Source organism: Salmo trutta, chromosome 2 (assembly GCF_901001165.1).
Source record: "Salmo trutta chromosome 2, fSalTru1.1, whole genome shotgun sequence".
NCBI classification, from domain to species: domain Eukaryota; kingdom Metazoa; phylum Chordata; class Actinopteri; order Salmoniformes; family Salmonidae; genus Salmo; species Salmo trutta.
The window spans coordinates 36,128,038-36,147,037 of record NC_042958.1 but is presented as its reverse complement, the minus strand read 5'-3'; the positions used below and the strand labels follow the sequence as shown (position 1 = coordinate 36,147,037).

The 19,000-nt window shown below is 43.2% G+C and overlaps 1 protein-coding gene across 3 annotated transcripts in view; it reads left to right on the top strand.

Annotated features, from left to right (window-relative positions):
* The window catches only part of LOC115154573 (phosphatidate phosphatase LPIN2), a 49,416-nt gene extending 30,481 nt beyond the window's left edge, over window positions 1-18,935 (top strand). The window contains exons 2-20 of one of the 3 annotated variants that reach the window (XM_029700940.1): window positions 1,427-1,641; window positions 4,485-4,580; window positions 4,784-5,100; window positions 5,316-5,432; window positions 5,845-5,980; window positions 6,175-6,655; window positions 7,401-7,503; window positions 7,633-7,820; window positions 8,073-8,166; window positions 13,127-13,196; window positions 13,277-13,360; window positions 13,900-13,997; window positions 14,403-14,550; window positions 14,793-14,941; window positions 15,769-15,855; window positions 16,353-16,505; window positions 16,971-17,085; window positions 17,174-17,277; window positions 17,479-18,935. In XM_029700940.1, the coding sequence (XP_029556800.1) occupies window positions 1,450-1,641; window positions 4,485-4,580; window positions 4,784-5,100; window positions 5,316-5,432; window positions 5,845-5,980; window positions 6,175-6,655; window positions 7,401-7,503; window positions 7,633-7,820; window positions 8,073-8,166; window positions 13,127-13,196; window positions 13,277-13,360; window positions 13,900-13,997; window positions 14,403-14,550; window positions 14,793-14,941; window positions 15,769-15,855; window positions 16,353-16,505; window positions 16,971-17,085; window positions 17,174-17,277; window positions 17,479-17,623 (2,877 nt within the window). In that variant the 5' untranslated portion in view covers window positions 1,427-1,449 and the 3' untranslated portion in view covers window positions 17,624-18,935. The remainder of the gene's footprint in view (window positions 1-1,426; window positions 1,642-4,484; window positions 4,581-4,783; window positions 5,101-5,315; window positions 5,433-5,844; window positions 5,981-6,174; window positions 6,656-7,400; window positions 7,504-7,632; window positions 7,821-8,072; window positions 8,167-13,126; window positions 13,197-13,276; window positions 13,361-13,899; window positions 13,998-14,402; window positions 14,551-14,792; window positions 14,942-15,768; window positions 15,856-16,352; window positions 16,506-16,970; window positions 17,086-17,173; window positions 17,278-17,478) is intronic. The other 2 variants (XM_029700947.1, XM_029700930.1) reach the window with 2 other exon arrangements.
* The last annotated feature ends 65 nt before the right edge of the window (window positions 18,936-19,000 follow it).

The following is a 19,000-nucleotide window of genomic DNA, read 5'->3' as shown; positions in this document are numbered from 1 at the left end:
GGTTGAAGGTATATAACTGGATCTTCACAACCAATGTTTTGGGACGTGGTTTCATCTTGACAGAGTACTTTGGAGGTCTGAAAACATATGTTGATTTGTAAGTGTAATGTCCTTTTAAACATGAATCTGTAAGTATTACTCAATGTAACTGCAGCCACATCTAGAGATTTGTTTGGTCCCATTTTACCCATACATTAGGCCTAGCTAACATGGTCTTTACACATACATTTTTATTTTATTTAACTAGGTAAGTCAGTTAAGAACAAATTCTTATTTACAATGATGGCCAAACCCGAATGACGCTGAGCCCTATGGGACTCGCAATCACAGCCTGATGTGATTCAGTCTGGATTCGAACCAGGGACTTTAGTGTTGCCTCTTGCACTGGTATTCAGTGTTTTAGACCGCTGCACCACTCGGGAGCCCAAATCCCCTGCTGAATCTGAAATGTTCTTTCAGAACAACATTTTATTTTTATTTCTCTGTATTATTTGTATTCAGATGTTCCATTCTCCTTTCAACTTGGTTCAACTGCTCTGATTGTTTGAAACTTTTGGGTTCAGACAGAGTGAGATTCAAGTTTTAATTTCCTTACCCATCAACTGGCAGTGGTGCAGCACGGCTCTGTTGTCTTGTGCTTTGTCTTTCTCGTCTGTGTTTGTGGTAAATGAAAGTCGTCACGTTACAATGTGTGAATCATCACTGCATTTCCTGCAACTCATAGATTGATGGGTTTATGGTACGCAAGCTTTGTTTCTTGGATCTACTCGGCAACAGAGATTACCGTGTCTTGTGATTGGCTAACCTTAGATCCTTAAACCTTTGACATGATAGCTTTCAGATGATGATGACCCTTTTGAATCAAGGGGAGATTCTCATTTAGGAAAAAGTCCGTCCTCTCCTCGACTCCTCCGTCAACTCTCCTCCGTGACCTGGAAACCGATAAGTGGTTGAGTGCTCGACAAGTGTCTATCGTTATTAGGTGAACGGAGGAGTCTGCCACTGTCCTCGATTGCTTCCTCCCATGGAGTCTCCTCAGCCGAAATCTGCCACACCCCCTTGAATCAGCTGTTGTTTTCTCGGAGGAGAAAAAGCATGCACACATTCAAAACAATATGTTAATTAATTTTAGAGATAAAAGGATAATTATTACCACTTCACACACTCATTTCATATAAGTGCATTTGTTTCCACGTTTCCTCTCCTCAATTACTATTGACCTTTTTCAAAGGAGGCGAGGAGAGGACGGAAGTCAGAGGAGTTAGCAAAACCAATTGAGAATCTCCCAAGAATGGCCTATCCCTTTGCTCAGCAATACAGTAGGCAGCCATTTTACCCCTTCAGCTCAGAGAGGATTGGACATCAGACAATGATAAATAATTTGACCTTCATTACAGGCAGTTAATTTGATCTTCACTACTGGTAGTGTGTGATCCACAGGTAGACACCATGAACTACGTGGGCCAGCTGGCAGGCCAGGTGCTGGTGACTGTGAAGGAGCTGTATAAGGGCATCAACCAGGCCACGCTGTCCGGCTGCATCGACGTGGTGGTGGTCAGACAGCCTGACGGGACCTTCCACTGCTCCCCCTTCCATGTACGTTTTGGGAAACTTGGCGTGCTGCACTCTAAGGAGAAAGTGGTGAGTTTGTGGATGACTGAGGAAGAGAGAATGAGAGGGGTGAGGGTATAGTCAAGCAGAGCTTCCTCAAACTGTAAGCAAACGCACGTGGCCAAGGATGACCTCACCCCCATATGTCCCAAATGGCACCCTATTTCCTCATACAGTGCACTACTTTTGACCAGGGCCCATGAGACTGGTTAAAAGTGATACAATGTATTAGGAATAGTGTGCTATTTGTGATGCATACCTTGTTGCTGTATTCCCCATTATCTTTGGCCGCTTGATGTCGCCAACCTTTGTCCAGGTCTGTCTTGGCAGTTTAGTATGACAGGGTTGCATGTCTTTGTTACCCTCTGTCACATGCATAACTGACATGCAATTAGGGCCCTTTCATATTGCTGTGTGGAGGTGCTTCTGCCTGACACAGATCCAGGTATTAACCTTCCTCCTGAGAGAGGAGAGTGAATAGGAGGAGGACAACCAGGCTAGCTCATCATCTCTGAGACACGGCGGTTGTATCCCAAATGGCACCCTGTTCCCTATTTAGTGCACTACTTTTGACCAAGACCCATTAGGGCTCTGGTCAAAAGTAGTGCACTAAAAGGGAATAAGATGCCATTTGGGACGCTGACAGGAACACCGCTATACTGCTTCTGCTACCGTTCGCCTCGGTTACTATGGCAACCCAATTTTAGATTTGTCTCTGCATAGCGAAGAGGAGAGCTGGCCTTTACAGTACAGAGAAGAATGTAATGTAACAGTGTGGGAGGATTGACCCAGCGTCAGGTAGTGGATTTGGTGATGGTGCTATCTTTTATAAGATCCTTTTGGAAACTCGTATAGCTACTGCACTGGTTGCATTATTGATGGACGGAAAACATTTCCCCCTCATCGCATATCTCTTGAGTCAAGTGTCTCTTTATTCTCTTTACAGAAACAGACCATTAATACTCTGTCTGCATCCCAAATAGATGTTTAGCCTGAGCCTCCTCAGCCTGTATGAAGGTCAGACTAAACTAAGGCGGTGTCAGTATCCCTCCTTAGAGCACCTTTTATTTGATTTATTTATTTCACCTTTATTTAACCAGGTAGGCCAGTTGGGAACAAGTTCTCATTTACAACTGCGACCTGGCCAAGATAAAGTAAAGTAGTGCGACAGAAACAACAACACAGAGTTACACATAAACAAACGTACAGTCAATAACACAAAGGCAGGAAAAATAGAAAAATCTATGTACAGTGTATGCAAATGTAGAAGAGTAGGGAGGTAAGGCAATAAATAGGCCCAAGACACAAAAATAATTACAGTTTAGCATTAACACTGGAGTGATAGATGTGCAGATGATGACGTGCAAGTAGAGATACTGTGGTGCAAAAGAGCAAGTGTGCTATTTACAGATTGGCTGTGTACAGGTACAATGATTGGTAAGCTGCTCTGACAGCTGATGCTTAAAGTTAGAGAGGGAGATATAAGACTCCAGCTTCAGAGATTTTTGCAATTCGTTCCAGTCATTGGCAGCAGAGAACTGGAAGGAAAGGCGGCCAAAAAAAGTGTTTGCTTTGGGGATGAGCAGTGCAATATACCTGCTGGAGCGCCTGCTTTGGGTGGGTGTTGCTATGGTGACCAGTGAGCTGAGATAAGGCGGTGCTTTACCTAGCAAAGACTTATAGATGACCTGGAGCCAGTGGGTTTAGCGACGGATATGTAGTGAGGGCCAGCCAACAAGAGCATACAGGTCGCAGTGGTGGGTGGTATATGGGGCTTTGGTGATAAAACAGATGGCACTGTGATCGACTACATCCAGTTTGCTGAGTAGAGTGTTGGAGGCTATTTTGTAAATGACATCGCTGAAGTCAAGGATCGGTAGGATAGTCAGTTTTACGAGGGTAAAACAGGATGGATATAGGTCTATAAGAGTTTGGGTCTAGAGTGTCTCCCACTTTTGAAGAGGGGGATGACCGCGGCAGCTTTCCAATCTTTGGGGATCTCAGACGATACGAAAGAGGGGTTGAATAGGCTAGTAATGGGGGTTGCAACAATTTCGGCGGATAATTTTTTTAACAATAGACAGAAGGGCAATTCCTTCTGCACAAACGCAGTCAAGGAGGAGGCTAATGAACTCGTGGATACCATTTTTACATTTCTGTGTCCAGTATGAAGGAAGTTAGAGGTACTTTCGCAACTAGCGTTAGTGCAATGACTGGAAGTCTATGGGTATCTGCTAGCATTGGCTCGCGAAACTACTTATAACTTCCTTCATTCTGGACAGAGACACATACGCATGGTATCCATGAGTTCATCTGACTCTGGGGAAGTAGGTACAGGGCCTCATTGCCAAAATCCTAAAGTATCTCATTAAGCTTAACAGGAAACAGTATGATATACTGCAGGCAGGTAATCTGTTCGCCCAGTTTGCATTCAGCAACCATAGCATAGTGTTAGGCCTACTTCTTTTTTTATTTAGGCTATGTCCAATATCTAGAGTGGTCTTGCTGAATTAAGCAAGTACACTATAACATTGTGTGGAAACTGTTTGTTAATGCCTTGGTTTATTACTAGACGTTATTATAAAGTGTTGTTTTGAGAATGTTTGACAAATTCACAGTCATACCTTCTCATGTGGTTACCAGGCCTCAGTTAAACGTCAGTTTCGCCTAGTAATTCAGTTGCATCTTCCAGTTAGTAGACTAGGGGCTGTATACAGTATATCAAGCATCTTCGAGTAGGAGTGCCACCCTGTCCATGTAATTTTATGGGCAAAACTGATCCTGAATCAGCACTTCTGGTCTGAGATGCTTGATACATATGGCCCCAGAGTTCCTCCATAAATCGGTGCCTGACCTTTCCTTTACCTCTGCAGATTGACATTGAGATCAATGGAGAACCAGTGGAGCTGCACATGAAGCTGGGGGATAACGGAGAGGCCTTCTTTGTTCAGGAAACGGAGCAGCATAATGTAAGTTATTTTGTTTTTTTATTGGTCAACCACTGTTGAAACAGCTTATTACTGACCATGTATCCCAAATGGCACCCTATTCCCCAAAAAATGTGCTTATTTTGACCTAAAGTAGTGCACTATGTATGGAATAAGGTGCCATTGGGGACGCATTCTATAACGTAAACTTGTGACTCATCTCTCTTTTTGTCACCCCATCCCAGGAGATCGTCCCTGCCCACCTTGTGACTTCGCCCATCCCCACAGAGGAGGCTCTGTGGAGGGGCAGAGAGTCTCGAGCTGGAGGGTCGGGTCTGGAGGGTGGGCTGCAGCCCCCCCAGGGGTGCTCAGAGGACCCAGCCTCCTCCTCCGCCCCCCTCCTCCCCCCCAGCACCACAGCAGGGAAAAAGAAGAAGAGACGCAGGAGGAAGCACAAAGCAGATCCCCGGAAGGAGGAGCAACAGACCCCTACTGCTTGTGGGGAGGAGGTCTGTGAGCTGAGCTCAGACGATGAGCACGGTGGCACACACAACAACAGCAGGTAAATCCATGGAAGTTGAGGTACCTACAAAATGGCACCTTATTCCCTACATAGTTCACTGCTTTTGGCCTATGGGTCCTGGTCAAAAGTAGTGCACTACTGTATGTAGGGAATAGGGTGCCATTTGGTGTGTATTCTGGGTCTGGGTGGGTCTGCTCTGCATAGTGTGTTGTGTTAACCCTGCGGTTGATGGTGTGATCTTTTTACCTCCTCAGGGCCTCTTCGTTCTCTACAGTGAAGGACACAGTGGAAAACAGGCAGCACCCCACCCTCCACTCTCTGGACAGCTACCCTTTCTCTGATGGAGACTGCTCTACCGGTGGCAGCCTCAGGTATGACCCACTCAGTCAGTCACTTATTAACTTCTTATTCAAATATTTACACAGATCATGCAAACAGACAGGATCATTAGAGATTTTAGTTTTCATAGGATTTGACAAAACCGATACTAGGGTTGGGATTCAATCCAAGGCACGTTGTAGAGCAGTGCACTGGACAACTGTCAATGCACCTTTTAAAGGCGCAATGTCCGTGACGTTGGCTCAAGCAAAAATTACCTTAAAAGTTGCGTTGTCGGCTGTCCAGTTTGCTGCTCTGTAACATGCCTTGGTATAAATCCCGGCCCTAGGGAGATTTAAATTTAAGTGCTACGACAAACGTTAAAAAAATATGCCTGTGGAGCTGTGTATACATGTCCTCTTGTGTTCAAAGTAAATGTATTGGGAGGTTTTTTCTTGATTTCAGCAGACCCTCAAGATCCCTGTCCGAGCCCATGTCTCCAAAGAGCGACTCTGAGCTGATGGTGAAGTCATCAGAGAGCATGCTCAGAGCAGAGTCACACATGCAGTGGTCCTGGGGAGAGTTCCCAGAATCCACCAGGGTAAGGCCTGGGTCTTGCGTCTGAAATGGCACCCTATTCCCTATATAGTGCACCCATAGGCCACTATTGGGAATAGGGTGCCATTTGGGAAGTGTAGACTGTAGGTCCTCCATCTCAGAGATGGAAACATGCCAAAAATGTCATGACATGAAATCCCTATACCCACTTATTTCATATTGGCTCTCTTTGTCCAGGTCTGTAAGAAAGAGCGCTCGGAGCTGACTAAGACGGTAACTATAACTCCAACAGAGAACACCCACTTCAGGGTCATCCTCAGCTCTGAGGCCATGGGAGTGGAGGCAGGGGGCATCCACAACTCTCTGGACCCTGTGTGTGGACCTGCCATCGTCAAACCAGAACCCCGGACTCCCAAACAAAGTGCCCTCCATAGCTCCAAACACCACCCACCCGACTCTCTATCTGAAACCCGTTGTCCCCCCCAACCTGAACCGTGTCCCCTCAAACAAGAGCCAGGTGCTCTCACAGCAGAGCCCTATCCCACTCCCACCCCCCTTCTGCCCAAGCCTGAGCGTAGGGCTCGTTGGACCTCCACTCCCCCCAGTGTGCTTGGTTCCAGCCGGAGGGACAGTGGCTCTGCTGCCTGTGGGGCCAGCCGCATGGCCGGGGACCTGGGGGCCATCGGCTCCAAGACTGACTCCCCGTCCAAGAGGAGAGGTACTCATTGTGCAGTGTAAAAGCAACCAAACTTATTTAAGAAACCTCATCTAAAGTATGCAGAGATGGTTCATATAGATAGCTTATTGATCAAATATAACACGACTTAATAAGGCTTACTTGCTTATGGTAGCACAATGTGCCGGATGAGGGCATGTCATAGCCCTCTGTTGTCCACGACAGCTGGCATGAACAAAGTCTTCACAGGACCTTTATATCCCCTATTTGATGTTTTGTGTCCCCTATTTTAAGAACCACATAGCTTTGTCACTTCAGAATGGTGTGATGTCAACAGAGAGGAAATTACTTATTCATGAGCTCAGACAGTGTTATTGACTAACGTTACACCCAGACAGTGTTATTGACTTATACCCAGACAGTGTTATTAACTAATGTTACATCCAGACAGTGTTTGGTAGAGCAGTGTTTTAGAATACAATAACAGGAAGGAAGTGGTTTGCTCTGAGGTCTGGGAAGTTCTCACTTGCCTCTCAGGCTGTGTCTCAAATGGCACCCTATTCTCAGTATAATGCACTACTTTTGACCAGGACCCATAGGGCTCTGGTAAAAAGTAGTGCTCTATAGTAGGCAATAGGGTGCCATTTAGGATGCAGCCTCCATCTGAATGGGGCTTTACAAAATGCTCAAAGATTTATTGGAAGCGAAAAAGGTGAACAGTATTTGTGAATGGTTTATAAGAATGTAAACGGTTTATGTGAATGTTGATGGTTTCTCTGTGACGAAGGTGTGAGAAAGAGGAGTCAACACCAGGGGCCTGAGGATATTTACCTGGATGACCTGAACGCTATGGAGCCTGATATTGTTGCACGCTACTTAGGTCCCAAGAGGTACCTCATCATGTCTTTCATCGCATGTATTGTAGCCCTATTCCCTTTATAGTGCACTACTTTTGACGAGGGCCTGTATTGTTGTGTTGTAGTGACTGACCCGTCTGTGGTTGTGCCTGTGTGTTGCAGTGAGTCCGAGGCGGTCCCTAAGCACTGGGTAGAGGTGGGCCGGCGCGATGGGTCCCAGTCTCCTCAGTCTGTGGGCAGTGCAGCGGCCGACAGCGGGACCGATTGTCTGTCTGACTCGGCTGGGGATCTACCAGATGTCACCCTGTCTCTCTGTGGAGGGGTCGGAGAGAACTCTGAAATCTCCAAAGGTAAGGTTTCCTACTCTGTGTAAGTGTTATATTATAGGGACTAGTGCCGTTTCCCAAATTGCACCCTATTCCCTAGTATAATGCACTGCTTTTGACCAGGGCCTGTAGGGAATAGGTTCCATTTGGGATGTAGCCTCGGACCTTGATAAGTACGCAAATAATAAACTAGTACACTTTTACTCACAAATGCCACAAATAATAATATGACTTATGATAATAGTGATGCAAATGCTTAGATTTTTTTTATTGCAGAGAAATTCATGGAGCACATCATCACATATCACGAATTTGCTGAAAATCCAGCAATCATCGACAATCCCAATTTGGTGGTTAGAATTTCAAACCGGTGAGTCGTTACAGCCGTCATACTCATACTAATTCATCTTACTACATTGTACTAATTCTTAGACTATGACATTTTGAACAGAAGATCACAATTAGATTTCCTTGAACTTGAAACTTAGCACAATTATTTTTATTACACACATACAACACCTGCTCTTTCCATGACATAGACTGACCCGGTGAATCCAGGTGAAAGCTATTGATGTCACTAGTTAAATCCACTTCAATCAGTGCAGATGAAGGGGAGGAGACAGGTTAAAGAAAGATTTGTAAGCCTTGAGGTAATTCAGACATGGATTGTGTATGTGTGCCATTCAGAGGGTGAATGGGCAAGACAAAAGATTTGTGCTATTGAATGGGGTATGGTAGTAGGTGCCAGGTGTACCGGTTTGTGTGGCAAGAACTGCAACGCTGCTGGGGTTTTCACGCTCAAAAGTATCCCGTGTGTATCAAGAATGGTCCACCACCCAAAGGGCATCCAGCCAATCTGACACAACTGTGGTAAGCAATGGAGTCAACATGGGGCAGCATCCCTGTGGAACGCTTTCAACACCTTGTAGTCCTTGCCCCGACGAATAGAGGCCGTTCTGAGAGAAAAAGGGGGTGCGACTCAATAGTGTGTTTTATTCATGCCATATATATATATATATATATATATATATATATATATATATATATATATATATATACACACACAGTATCTCACATTTTTGTCAATATTTGAGTATATCTTTTCATGTGACAACACTGAAGAAATGACACTGCTACAATGTAAAGTAGTGAGTGTACAGCTTGTATAACAGTGTACATTTCCTGTCCCCTCAAAATAACACAACACACAGCCATTAATGTCTAAACCGCTGGCAACAAAAGTGAGTACACCCCTAAGTGAAAATATTCAAATTGGGCCCAAAGTGTCAATATTTTGTGTGGCCATCATCATTTTCCAGCACTGCCTTAAACCTTTTACATCTAGATGTGCCGCTAGCGGAACGCTAATTCCAAAAACTTCAATTTTTCAAACATATGACTATTTTACACCATTTTAAAGACAAGACTCTCCTTTATCTAACCACATTGTCCGATTTCAAAAAGGCTTTACAACGAAAGCAAAACATTAGATTATGTCAGGAGAGTACCCAGCCAGAAATAATCACACACACATTTTTCAAGCTAGCATATGTCACAAAAACCAAAACCACAGCTAAATGCAGCACTAACCTTTGATGATCTTCATCAGATGACACTCCTAGGACATTATGTTATACAATACATGGATGTTTTGTTCAATCAAGTTCATATTTATATCAAAAAACAGCTTTTTACATTAGCATGTGACGTTCAGAACTAGCATACCCACCGAAGACTTCCGGTGAATTTACTAAATTACTCACGATAAACGTTCACAAAAAACATAACAATTATTTTAAGAATTATAGATACAGAACTCCTTTATGCAATCGCGGTGTTCGATTTTTTTAAAAATAGCTTTTCGGTGAAAGCACATTTTGCAATATTCTGAGTAGATAGCCCGGCCATCATGGCTAGCTATTTTGACACCCACCAAGTTTGGCACTCACCAAACTCAGATTTACTATAAGAAAAATTGGATTACCTTTGCTGTTCTTCGTCAGAATGCACTCCCAGGACTTCTACTTCAACACCCAATGTTGTTTTGGTTCCAAATAATCCATAGTTATATCCAAATAGCTACGTTTTGTTCTTGCGTTCAGGGTGACGCGCCGGCGCGTATCGTGACAAAAAAATTCCAAATATTCCATTACCGTACTTCGAAGCATGTCAAATGCTGTTTTAAAATCAATTTTTATGCGATTTTTCTCGTAAAATAGAGAGAATATTCAGACCGGGAGACCTTGTTTTCGTTCAAACACTGAAAATAGAAAATGGAGTCTTCACATGCACGCGCGCCCGTGTCATTGTTCTCAGAACGACCACTTTCCAAAAGCCCTACTGTTTTTCGCTCAGGGACTGCAGAGTCATCATTCCCCGTTCTGGCGCCTTCTGAGAGCCTATGGGAGCCTTAGAAAATGTCACGTTACAGCAGAGATCCTCTATTTTCCATAAAGAGGCTATAGAAGGCCAAGAAATGGTCAGAGAGGGCACTTCCTGTATGGAATCTTCTCAGGTTTTGGCCTGCCATATGAGTTCTGTTATACTCACAGACACCATTCAAACAGTTTTAGAAACTTTAGGGTGTTTTCTATCCAAATAAAATAATTATATGCATATTCTAGTTTCTTGGTAGGAGTAATAACCAGATTAAATCGGGTACGTTTTTTTATCCGGCTGTGAAAATACTGCCCCCTATCCTAAACAGGTTAACCCTCTTGGGCATGGAGTTCACCAGAGCTTCACAGGTTGCCACTGGAGTCCTCTTCTACTCCTCCATGACGACATCACGGAGCTGGTGGATGTTAGAGACCTTGGACTCCTCCACCTTCCGTTTGAGGATGCCCCACAGATGCTCAATAGGGTTTAGGTCTGGAGACATGCTTGGCCAGTCCATCACTTTTACCCTCAGCTTCTTTAGCAAGGCAGTGGTCGTCTTGGAGGTGTGTTTAGGGTCGTTATCATGTTGGAATACTGCCCTGCGGCCCAGTCTCCGAAGGGAGGGGAATCATGCTCTGCTTCAGTATGTCACAGTACATGTTGGCATTCATGGTTCCCTCAATGAACTGTAGCTCCCCAGTGCCGGCAGCACACATGCAGCCCCAGACTATGACACTCCCACCACCATGCTTGACTGTAGTCAAGACACACTTGTCTTTGTACTCCTCACCTGGTTGCCGCCACACACGCTTGACACCATCTGAACCAAATAAGTTTATCTTGGTCTCATCAGATCACAGGACATGGTTCCAGTAATCCATGTCCTTAGTCTGCTTGTCTTCAGCAAACTGTTTGCGGGCTTTCTTGTGCATGATCTTTAGAAGAGGCTTCCTTCTGGGACGACAGCCATGCAGACCAATTTGATGCAGTGTGCGGCATATGGTCTGAGCACTGACAGGCTTACCCCCCAACCCTTCAACCTCTGCAGCAATGCTGGCAGCACTCATATGTCTATTTCCCAAAGACAACCTCTGGATATGACGCTGAGCACGTGCACTCAACTTCTTTGGTCGACCATGGCGAGGCCTGTTCTGAGTGGAACCTGTCCTGTTAAACCGCCGTATGGTCTTGGCCACCGTGCTGCAGCTCAGTTTCAGGGTCTTGTCAATCTTCTTATAGCCCAGGCCATCTTTATGTAGAGCAACAATTATTTTTTCAGATCCTCAGAGAGTTCTTTGCCATGAGGTGCCATGTTGAACTTCCAGTGACCAGTCAGTATGAGGGAGTGTGAGAGCGATGACACCAAATTTAACACTCCTGCTCCCCATTCACACCTGAGACCTTGTAACACTAATGAGTCACATGACACCGGGGAGGGAAAATGGCTAATTGGGCCCAATTTGGACATTTTCACTTAGGGGTGTATTCACTTTTGTTGCCAGCGGTTTAGACATGTGTGTTGAGTTATTTTGAGGGGACAGCAAATTTACACTGTTATACAAGCTGTACACTCACTACTTTATATTGTAGCAAAGTGTCATTTCTTCAGTGTTGTCACATGAAAAGATATACTCAAATATTTACAAAAATGTGAGGGGTGTAATCACTTTTGTGAGATACTGTATGTGTGTGTATATATATATATATATATATGTATATGTGTATGTGTATATGTATATGTGTATATATGTATATGTATATGTGTATGTGTATATGTATATGTGTATATATATGTATATGTGTATATATATATATGTATATGTATGTATATATATATATAAATATGAACAGAAATATAAATGCAACATGCAACAATTTCAAAGATTACTGAGATTACAGTTCATATGAGGAAATCAGTCAATTGAAATAAATTGATCAGGCCCAAATCTATGGATTTCACCTGACTGGGAATATAGATATGCATCTGTTGATCACAGATACCTTAACAAAAAAATGGGCCTCACAATGTGCCTCAGGATCTCGTCACGGTATTTCTGTGCATTCAAATTGCCATCGATAAAATGCAATTGTGTTCGTTGTCCGTAGCTTATGCCTGCCAATACCATAACCCCACCGCTACCATGGGGTACTCTGATCACAACGTTGACATCAGCAAACCGCTCGCCCACCGGTTGGACTTACTGCCACATTCTCTAAATTGACATTGGAGACGGCTTATGATAGAGAAATGAATGTTAAATTCTCTGACAAAAGCTCTGGTGGACATTCCGGCAGTCAGCATGCCAATAGCACGCTCTTTCAAAACTTGAGACATTTGTGGCATTGTGTGTTGTGACAAAACTTCCCATTTTAGAGTGGCCTTTTAGTGCCCCCAGCACAAGGTACACCTGTGTAATGATCATGATGTTTAATCAGCTTCTTGATATGCCGCACCTGTCAGGTGAATGGATTATTTTGACAAAGGAGAAATGCTCACTAACAGGGACGTAAACAAATTTGTGCACAAAATCTGAGAGAAATAAGCTTTTTGTGCGTATGGAACATTTCTGGGATCTTTTATTTCAGCTCATGAAACATGGGACCAGCACTTTACATGTTGCCTTGTATTTATATTTGTGTTCAATGTGTATACAAAGCTGTCATCAAGGCAATGGGTGGCTACTTTGAATAATCTCAGATATAAAATATATTTAGATTTGAACACTTTTACTTACCTGATTCCATATGTGTTATTTCATAGTTTTGATGTCTACACTATTCTACAATGTAGAAAATAGTAAAAATAAAGACAAACCCTTGATTGAGTAGGTGTGTCCAAACTTTTGACTGGTACTGTGCTGTTAGAAAAAAAAAAAAAAAAACATATATATATATATATATATATATATAATTATTATTTTTTATTTATAATTTATTATTTTTTTTTACAGATATTACAACTGGACATTGGCAGCTCCGTTGATACTGAGTATGCAAGCTTTCCAGAAGAACCTGCCCAAGGTAGATCACAAGTTATGCATTATAAATGTATGTTATAACTTTCAAATGCTGTGTGTGTACTCATAAATACTTAATCTCAGGCCACAGAAGAGGCGTGGGTGAAGGAGAAGATGCCTAAGAAGTCTGGCCGCTGGTGGTTCTGGAGGAAGAGCAGCGTCAAACAGGTAGGAAATGCATCCCAAATGGCACCGTATTCCCCATATAGTGCACTGTTTTTGATCAGGGCCTATAGGGGCTCTGATCAAAATGAGCGCACTACATAGGGAATAGGGTGCCATAATGGGATGCACAACAGGGTGTTCTTGCAGTATGCTATAGGTCCACTGGTATTGATACTCTAGTACTCATAGTGAAATCGACCCTAGCTGAACTACTTTCTGGATACTATACTTCGTCAACTTGAACAGATGGTCCATGGTGTTCACCCTCTTTTTCGTCATGCCTCTGTTTGTGTGGGCAGGAAGTAGTTCCCATGTGAATCGCATTGGATTTGTTTTAATTTCCATTGTAAATGAGCCTAAGCAAGTCAGAGTGAGGAGAACCATGTGCTCATTGTACTGCATGACTATAGGAAGGAGTTGTTCATGTAAAAATGGGCAGTAATTACACTATAAATCAATTAATAAATACTCTGTCATATCAAATCAATGTTGATATGATGTTCCGTTATAGGGTAATTAATGTTGTCTGCTCCTCTCGCCAGTCTTCAGAGGCCAAGCTGGACAGGCAGGAGTCCCTGTCAGAGACACACAGAGACACAGAGAGCCCTGTCCTTGATCAACAGAGTCCAGCAGTACCACAGTGAGTCAGCCCAGCACCACCCTGTCTGTCCCCCACCACCAGCCCTGGCATTGTTTCACAAGGGGAATCCCAATTAGTCACATACTGATGTCACCCTCCTTACCCATATTCTTGACACCACAAATGACAAACTGGATTAGCTCTGGGAAAACAGTGACTCATAGGAAGTGCCCCTGAGAACATGCATGAGGCACCTGGTTTAGAAGTCTCATCAGCATTTTGTCTTTCAGTAGTAAATGAAGCTGAATGACAATTCAGATTGTTGGGATACTGCCCTCTAGTGGCAACACATACAAGTTCATTTTGAATAACTACTTACTCTCATCTTTACTCATATTAGTTTAAACTTATACTGTTTTTAGGAAGTCTGATGTTGAAATGAGGTTGTTGTTATTTGGAATGCAGGCAGAAAGCAGCAGCAGACTCCTCCAGTGAGGAAGAATCTAAAGAGCTGAATGCACTGGCACCTACTGAGCGTGTGCAGACAGAGATTTCAGCACCAACTGGATCACACTCCTACAAGAAGTCTCTCCGCCTCTCATCTGACCAGATAGTAAGAGCCACGTTCATAACTTATGAAGTTATATTACCACAGAGTTGGACAGAGTGCACATCGCTGCATCCTTGCCATAATGGCTTTTCTGACAGCACGGGCAGCGTCATTGAAGGCTTTTTTGGGCAAGTGCACCCTCTCTCCTAATCTGTATATTAGCACCTGTCAATAACCAGCAGATATTTGGAGAATCACTTGCTGTCACTCTCTCAACGCACCACTTCATCTCTGTCTTCTCATAGGTGAGTCTGAAGCTGAGGGAGGGGCCTAATGACGTCACTTTCAGCATCACCACTCAGTACCAGGGCACGTGTCGTTGCGAGGGCACCATCTACCTGTGGAACTGGGATGACAAAGTCATTATCTCTGACATCGATGGCACCATCACCAAGTAAAGTGGCTTTCAATGCTGTTGAACTACATTACCAGTGTTACATTCCCCAATAAGAAACCAAAAATACTTTTGCTTTTTGGCCACTAGAGGCCTCTATCATTCTCTATGGTCTTAACACACCAACCATGGACGCCCACTAGATTTTCCCAGTAACAGACAAGCTAAAAGAAAAGTAAACCCACACCAACTTGGGTTAGGGACTGAAAATAAATGTGTAGCCAAACAACCTAACAGGGGAGACACAAGATAAAAGGCTTTGTTTATCAGCTTAAAGAGGACGAGCTAAAAAAAAAAGAAGAGGTGCAGCTCTTCCAACATCCCTCATGATATCTGAAGCACTGGACCAACAGCTTTTAAATAGCAGCTGTGCCAGCACAGGTGAAACCTCTTCTGACTCACGAGGACGACCAGTGCAACCCATCCTGACCAATGAGTAGGATTCCAATCAGAGCGTGCCACACCCACACGGAACCATCCTTGAAATTGACTTTGAGAGAAAAACCAAAAGCCTGTAACACCACTCAATGTCAACTCCTACTGTCTGAGTCTGTGTCCCAAATGGCACCCTATTCCCCTCTTAGTGCACCATAAGGCCCTGGTCAAAACTAGTGCACTATATAGGGAGTTGGATTAAGGTCCTCTCCTGATCTTTTAATCTCACAGTTTGTTTGTTTGATACTAGAGGTCTGTCTGGTAATCAGATCATGGTTACACTTAATTAATCAGTTCTTAAATTATTATTATAATCCTATAAGGCATTCACGCTAGCTAATTCCTCCAGGTGAAGCTAGTTTTGAAGCCTCACAAAATGCTTATTTTCTTAGGTCAGATGTGTTTGGCCAAATCCTCCCTCAGCTTGGGAAAGACTGGACTCATCAAGGCATCGCTAAGCTCTACCACTCAGTGCATGAGTAAGTAGGCCCCAGGCCAGTGGCTGTATGTGTAAAGTTTCTCAGCGAGAGTACTGATCTAGGATTAGGGCCTCTATTCAATCTGTGTCGTGGAAGTTCAGCGTTCCCCAAAAAATGTAAAGGCAATATTCCCGCGTTAGCGGCGACTGCATTCAAGTTAAACGCTGTGTATATCGGAAATTACCTTTACATTTATTTTGCACAATCTGTAAAGCTTCAGCGATTCAGACTGAATAGAGCCTGTTCTTATTTATTATCTAAAAGGCAAAACTGATCCTAAATCAGCTCTCCTACTCTGAAGCATTTGATACATACGGCCCCAGAGCTACCGTTTCTGACAATCACCACTTATGCACGACTATTCACATTCTTGTTCCACGTAAAGAAACTCCAGTAGCTCAACAATTAGAGTGAGTGGCTAGGATAATGATCCAATGTAGGCTCTATATGCATGTTGAGGTTGCAGTTACTTCAGTACGTATGTCTACTGTCTTTAGGAATGGCTACAAGTTCCTGTACTGTTCGGCGCGGGCCATCGGGATGGCCGACATGACTAGAGGGTACCTGCACTGGGTGAACGACCGGGGAACCATCCTGCCTCAAGGACCCCTCATGCTCTCCCCTAGCAGCCTCTTCTCTGCCTTTCATAGGTAAAACTGACCTTTCTGTTCTCATTTGGTCAGTCTGTTTATTATTGTAATACAGTCATATGGTTTAGTATGAAGATATGTAGAAACTGCTTCTCCAGTAGAAGTGCGCAATTACGCTTGTAGGTGATGTCATGGCAACGTTGGCTAGCTAAGTTCACGCGCAGAAACACGCCATCGGGTCTAACGGTTGTCTCGCGCCGAACTGCGCATGTGCAGGCTGTCAAATCAAAGGCACTCCTTAGATATAAAGTTGTTTTTGACAAAAATGAAAATGTAAACAGTCTGGTTGGCCATTTTATTAATTGTTCAGTGTCTTATGGCTTGGGGGTAGAAGCTGTTGGGCATCTGGGTTTAGAAACTGATACAGTTATGATAGTGTTGCAAAATGGTTTGATTTAAACATTGTAATAGTCTTGTAATATGGTTACATTTCAAGCATTTTATTTTACTTTAAACTTCTATAAGGGAGGTAATTGAAAAGAAGCCAGAAAAGTTCAAGATTGAATGCCTCACAGACATCAAGAACCTCTTCTACCCAAACACACATCCCTTCTATGCAGCCTTTGGAAACCGAACAAATGTAAGCTTTGTTTTCTTGTAATTATATACCTAATTTTGAATATCAGAATGGGGGGACTGTTAAGATGACTCTTCCATTTTTGGCTCAGGATGTGTTTGCCTACAAGCAAGTGGGTGTCCCTGTGTGTCGGATATTCACAGTCAATCCCAAAGGAGAGCTCATCCTAGAGCAATCAAAAGGCAATAAAACGTCGTAAGTAGCTACTTTGCAGGTCTGTTTATCTGTCTGTATGTCAGTAGTGTGGGTTTCTTTGGAAGTATTTGGGCCGGAATTCAGCTCAGGCGTAAATTACCTTCAAAGTCAAGTGCAGTGCGTAGGCCGACCATGTGCCTTTGAATCCCGACCTTGGTCAGTAAGTAACTGTTATCTAACCCCTTGCCTGTCTCAATGTAGGTACGGCCGACTGAGTGAACTGGTAGAGCACGTTTTTCCTTTACGCAGTAAGGAGCAGAGCGCCACCTTCAGTTTCCCAGAATTCAGTTCCTTCTGCTTCTGGAGACAGCCAATTGATGAAGTCTGTCTTGAGGAGCTGCTCTGAGACAACCAATCGCTGAAGTCTGTCTTGAGGAGCTGCTCTGAGACAACCAATCACTGAAGTCGGTCTTCAGGAGCTGCCCTGATTCTGATTGGACAATTCCCACAGCTGTGGTATTATTTTCAGGTATTAAGGTAGTAATTAACAGACACTTTAGTATGGTAGATAAACTTTGTTTTTTGGACGAAAAAAAATAATCACTTGAAATCAACCTCAAATCGGCATAGGCAATATTGTGTGTTGCGTAATCATTTCATGGCTCTTTCCGTTATGATTGCTTGCACTGCCTTAATATCAGCTTTGATGACTGTATACTATGTGTCTACTGATGCTGATGCTTACTCAATTGTTTAGTGCTCCACAGGTACCAAAGCACTCGTTGTGAAGATATCAATAAGAACTGCCTCACATAATACATGTAGACATACATTCTAACAGACTGTACAGCCTTCTTAGAATACAATGTGAAGAGAAAGAAGGCCGGCTTAGTTGTAAGGTTAGTTGATTATTTGGCTTTAGTGATAATGCTGACTTTTCACTTCTCATTTGGTTCAGTCTGCTTCTAATTATAAAAGTTATATTGTTGCAATATGGTTAGATGTTAATTTGGAGAATCACGCTGCTTTGAAAGGCCTTAACGTATACAGTGCATGCTAAGCTTTAACAGATTTTTCTCTGAGCTGCCAGTGGAACTGGCACAAGTCTTAATAGGTAGAGATTTAATATATCTGAGCTGGCTCAATGTTTAAGACATACAGACAGGTAGCTGTGGTGAGGTTAAAGGTGAAGGAAGCACTTTCTAAAGTGTAGATGTTGCTCACACACACAGTGCTGGAGATTTTGGATGGACAGACTAATTTGCACTGAAAGCACAATTACAGTATTATGTTGGAACTTTTAGCAGACATTTTATGGGTTACCTTTACAATGTTTATGAAATGAATTCTTCTTTATTGGATATATTTATGTTATGGCTTGGGTTAGTCTTGTATATTTGGAACTATATTTAGATTTAGCATCCTCATTTGGCTGTTGTATGTGATGGTGTTGCAGAGTTCCTCGGTAATGATGTCATTCTTTCTATGAAAGAGCTATTGTATGTGTGTGTGGAGAGTATACACATCCTAACACTGGTATTTGTGGGTTTTTTCAGCAACTGCTTGGATCGTGATCAGTGTATCTGTTAAGAGATTCATTTCACAGTTCTCACTCTTTCCCATCTCAAAATGCCTTTTTGCGCGTCACCATGTACATTGAAGTGTGTGTTTTGGGATATGAATGGTTACCACAAGAATAAATTCATTCGAAGATTCCATGCAGATGTTTGGTGTAATGAGGGTGTGAGTTTTGGAAAAGCTCTTCATCTAGCTAAACAACTCT